Source organism: Rana temporaria, chromosome 13 (assembly GCF_905171775.1).
Source record: "Rana temporaria chromosome 13, aRanTem1.1, whole genome shotgun sequence".
NCBI classification, from domain to species: domain Eukaryota; kingdom Metazoa; phylum Chordata; class Amphibia; order Anura; family Ranidae; genus Rana; species Rana temporaria.
In genome coordinates this window covers 70109764-70113339 of record NC_053501.1, presented here as the reverse complement: position 1 = coordinate 70113339, position 3576 = coordinate 70109764, and the positions used below count along the sequence as shown (strand labels likewise).

Here is a 3576-nt window from a genome sequence, read left to right as displayed (position 1 = left end):
TACAATTTTTTTTTACCCAATTACTGCTTAAAGGGGTTGTAAAGGTTAGTTTTTTATTTTCTAAATACCGTATTTATCGGCGTATACCGCGCACTTTTTTGCAAAATCGTGGGTGCGCGATATACGCCGGTACCCGCTTCCCGCGCCGAGTTTGAACCACTGCGCCGGCATATACCGAGCGCAGTACACTCGGGTATAGTCGGGCAGGCTCCTCTCGCGGTCACGTCCTGGACGTACAGGACGTGACCGCGAGAGGAGCCGAGCCTGCCCGACTATACCCGAGTGTACTGCGCTCGGTATATTCCGGCGCAGTGGTTCAAACTCAGCGCGGGAAGCGGGGATCGAGCGGGGAGGACACCGCAGAAGGACGCCGGACCCGACGAGGAGGACACCACCGAAGCCGCAGACGGACGCCGGACCCGACGAGGCCGCCGATGAACGCCGCGCAAGACACCAAAATTGTAAGTACAAAAATGTTTTTTTTTTACAGGAATGCGGGTCCACTTTAGGGGTGCGCGCTATACGCCGGAGCGCGCAATACCCCGATAAATACGGTAGGTTCCTTTAAGCTAGTGCATTGCTGGTTCACTTACCTTTTTCTTTCGATTTCCATTCTAAATGTTTTTATTCTTTGTTTTCTTTGTCTGAATTTCTCACTTCCTGTTCCTCCTCAGTAAGGCCCCATGCACACGAGACGCTGGTAAACTCGAGTTCAGAGGCATTTGGGAATTTTTTTCAACACATTTAATGTTATCCTATGTGTCCATGCACACATTCACGTTTTTTGGCGTTTTAAAGCAGTTGGGTTTAGGCTTGTTTTTTCAAACGCAAAATTTTGGGTTCAGACACAAACGTTTTTGCGTTTCAAAGCTTTGGGAGGGTCTACAATGTCTTTGTTATGAACGCTGATAGCTGCAAACGCGGTAAAACGCCACTAAACGCGGCAAAACGCTGCGAAATTCGCGGGAAAAACGGGTGTGTTAAACGCCGTTTTTTTTACTTTGAAAACTTGAGTTTACATGTGTTTGCATTTGCTTCTCGTGTGCATGGAGCCTAAGGTGTTCAGTAAGCTGTTCTAAATGACTTTCCACCACTTGGATGATGGTGGAAAGCTTACTGAGGAAAAACAGGAAGTGAGAAGTTCAGACAAAGTAAAAAAGCATTTAGAAGGGAAATGGAAGGAAAAGGTAAGTGAACCAACAAATGCACTAGCTTAAAGGAACCGATTTAGAAAATAAAAGACGAACCTTTACAACCCCTTTAATAGAATGGCATACATAAAGCAAAGAGCCAAGAGGGCTTTCTGGAAAACATTTTGGCTTTAAGGCAACTACTTGTTTGCAGTTTTGTCAGTCAGAGCCGGTTCACACAGGGGCGACTCGTCAGTCGCGCCCCGTTCTGTACAATAGAACCGTTCTAATAGGAGCGACTCAAGTCGCTCCGACTTAGAAAAAGGTTCCTGTACTACTTTGGGGGCGACTTCAGGGCGACTTCCATTGACTTCAATACAGTCATTTTGTAAGTCGCCTCTGAAGTCGTCTGCAGATCGTCTTGCCGAGTCGCGCGGCAAGTCGTGCCGCCCCTGTGTGAACCGGCGCTAAATGTTTCCCTTCTCTTCAGCTCAGTAACTAAAGCTTTTTCATTGTTAAAGCATGCAAAGAAATCAGTGCCGATAGATCAATATGGACATCAGGTATCCTGCCGTAGAATGTAAATACATTTCAGTGCTACTATAGTACTGCATAACAAATATGAATTTCAGCTTTAAATCTAAATGGCAGACCGACACAGTTCAAATCGGCATTCAGAGGTCTCAACTCTCTACAAGCTTTAGAATGATGCTAAGAAGCAGCACTCAACCAAACCAAGCTACCCATTATGACATCAATATTAAATTACTTGTGTGTCTTTCACATTTCTAAGCTATTGTCTACATGGAAGGTGCTGGAGAGAAGGAATGTTATTGTGTTCAGCATGGTCTACCCTCCCAAAGCAATCAAATTTACAGTATATATGAACGCCCCCTTTTGCTAAACCAGCAAGGCAAGAAGGTAATGCACGAAAGGAGGAGGCTTGACATGCAAGGCAAACAAAAGGCTGGTCTACTGCTGTAATCAGCTCACTTTGGTCCAAAGAGGTGTCTTCTTGTAATGTTTTGCTGACAGATGGGATTGAAATGCATTGCAGACCTTTTAGACTCTGCAGTGGTTTATCATTATATCCACACTGCCATGCACATACATAGATATAACATGTGCTGTAAATGATAATATCCCAAATCTTTGGTTATCTCCTGTAATGGCTTTTCTCTCTGATTTTTTCAAAATCAGCAGAGCTCATTTCTGGCTGTGTATCAAAATCAGCTCCATCAAAAAGCAGAGTGTTTATGTCAGAATCCTGAGGCAGCCCTGTGATAAAGGCCTCCACAGCTTCCTCAGACTGCTTCATCTGTAGGTCTGAACGTCCCGATCTTGCCTCTGATGGTGTGTTGCTGGACATCGGCTCCTGGTCTTCAAAGCCTCGTCTTGCCTCAAGAGACCTCTTGACATGGTTGAGTCCCTTCACCATTTCTGCGGCTTGAGTAGTAGAATGCATCTCAGAGGCCTGAGGCCTGTTGGTTGTGTTTTCATTCTGAGGCAAAGTAGGAACTACTTGACTGTGGTTCAAATTGCTGCCGTTCCCACTACCGGATCTCACCGGTATCCATATTAAGCTGTAGTAAATAGCCAAAATGATGGCTGCCATTGATACTGAGAGTACATACGCAAACACAGTCGCCAGTCTCACCCACTTCTGGTTGGTTTTTGCTGCCATTCTTGCTTTTTTGTCACCGGTGTACGTCGCAGGTTTACCCCTTTCTATGTTGGGCATGAAGTCTTTGTCCTTCATAGCGCCCCTGGCTTTCCCTCTGTGCTCCACTGCGCCGTCCGTTTTGAAGCACTTGTGAAACGCTGCCGGTGTGGAGATAATGTGTAGGTATCAGAAGGTTCGTCTCGCAGTATGCTTTCCGTTCATTTCTTCACTCCCCAGCAGAATCATTTCCCTTCAGACGTCTGTATTGCATCACCGCCGCCGATTCTCCCTCATTTTCCTTTTTTCCACGAGCGGCCCCAGCTGCTGCTTAAGACTCAGAGGATTCAAGCTAATTCTCTCCTTTCTCCCTGCTTGAACAAATTATCCAGAGCCGATTAACATGGTTTTATCGCCCGTCTTCCTCTCGCCTGGAAATAAAGCTGCTTCCTTCGCTGATGAGCTGTGGGCAGCCTCCAAGAAAATGAACTGACAGCTTACACAGGGAGGAGAGATGCAACGCTGAGTGTTCTTAAAAGGGAAACGCACATCCAGACCTGCTGCTGCTCGGTTGGGAGGGTGAGCCATTGTTGTTATGGTAACGTTGAAAACTTGCCAAACCTTGCAAAGACTGATGTCCTCCGCTTCCCAGCAGATGAGTTCAATGATCAGCTTATTATTATTATTATTATTATTATTCTTTATATTGACGGCTTTAAATTAAACACTGCAGATATCAAGCAGCAGCAAAACAACAAACACATTATCATTGTAAAGCGCAATATA

At 45.6% G+C, this 3576-nt stretch overlaps 1 protein-coding gene across 1 annotated transcript; it reads right to left on the bottom strand.

Moving 5' to 3' along the window:
* Positions 1-1490: 1490 nt before the first annotated feature.
* Positions 1491-3328, bottom strand: INAFM2 (InaF motif containing 2). The gene has a single exon (XM_040332583.1). The coding sequence runs from the start codon at positions 2887-2889 to the stop codon at positions 2287-2289; it is 603 nt and encodes a 200-aa protein (XP_040188517.1). The 5' UTR covers positions 2890-3328; the 3' UTR covers positions 1491-2286.
* Between the last annotated feature and the right edge of the window lie 248 nt (positions 3329-3576).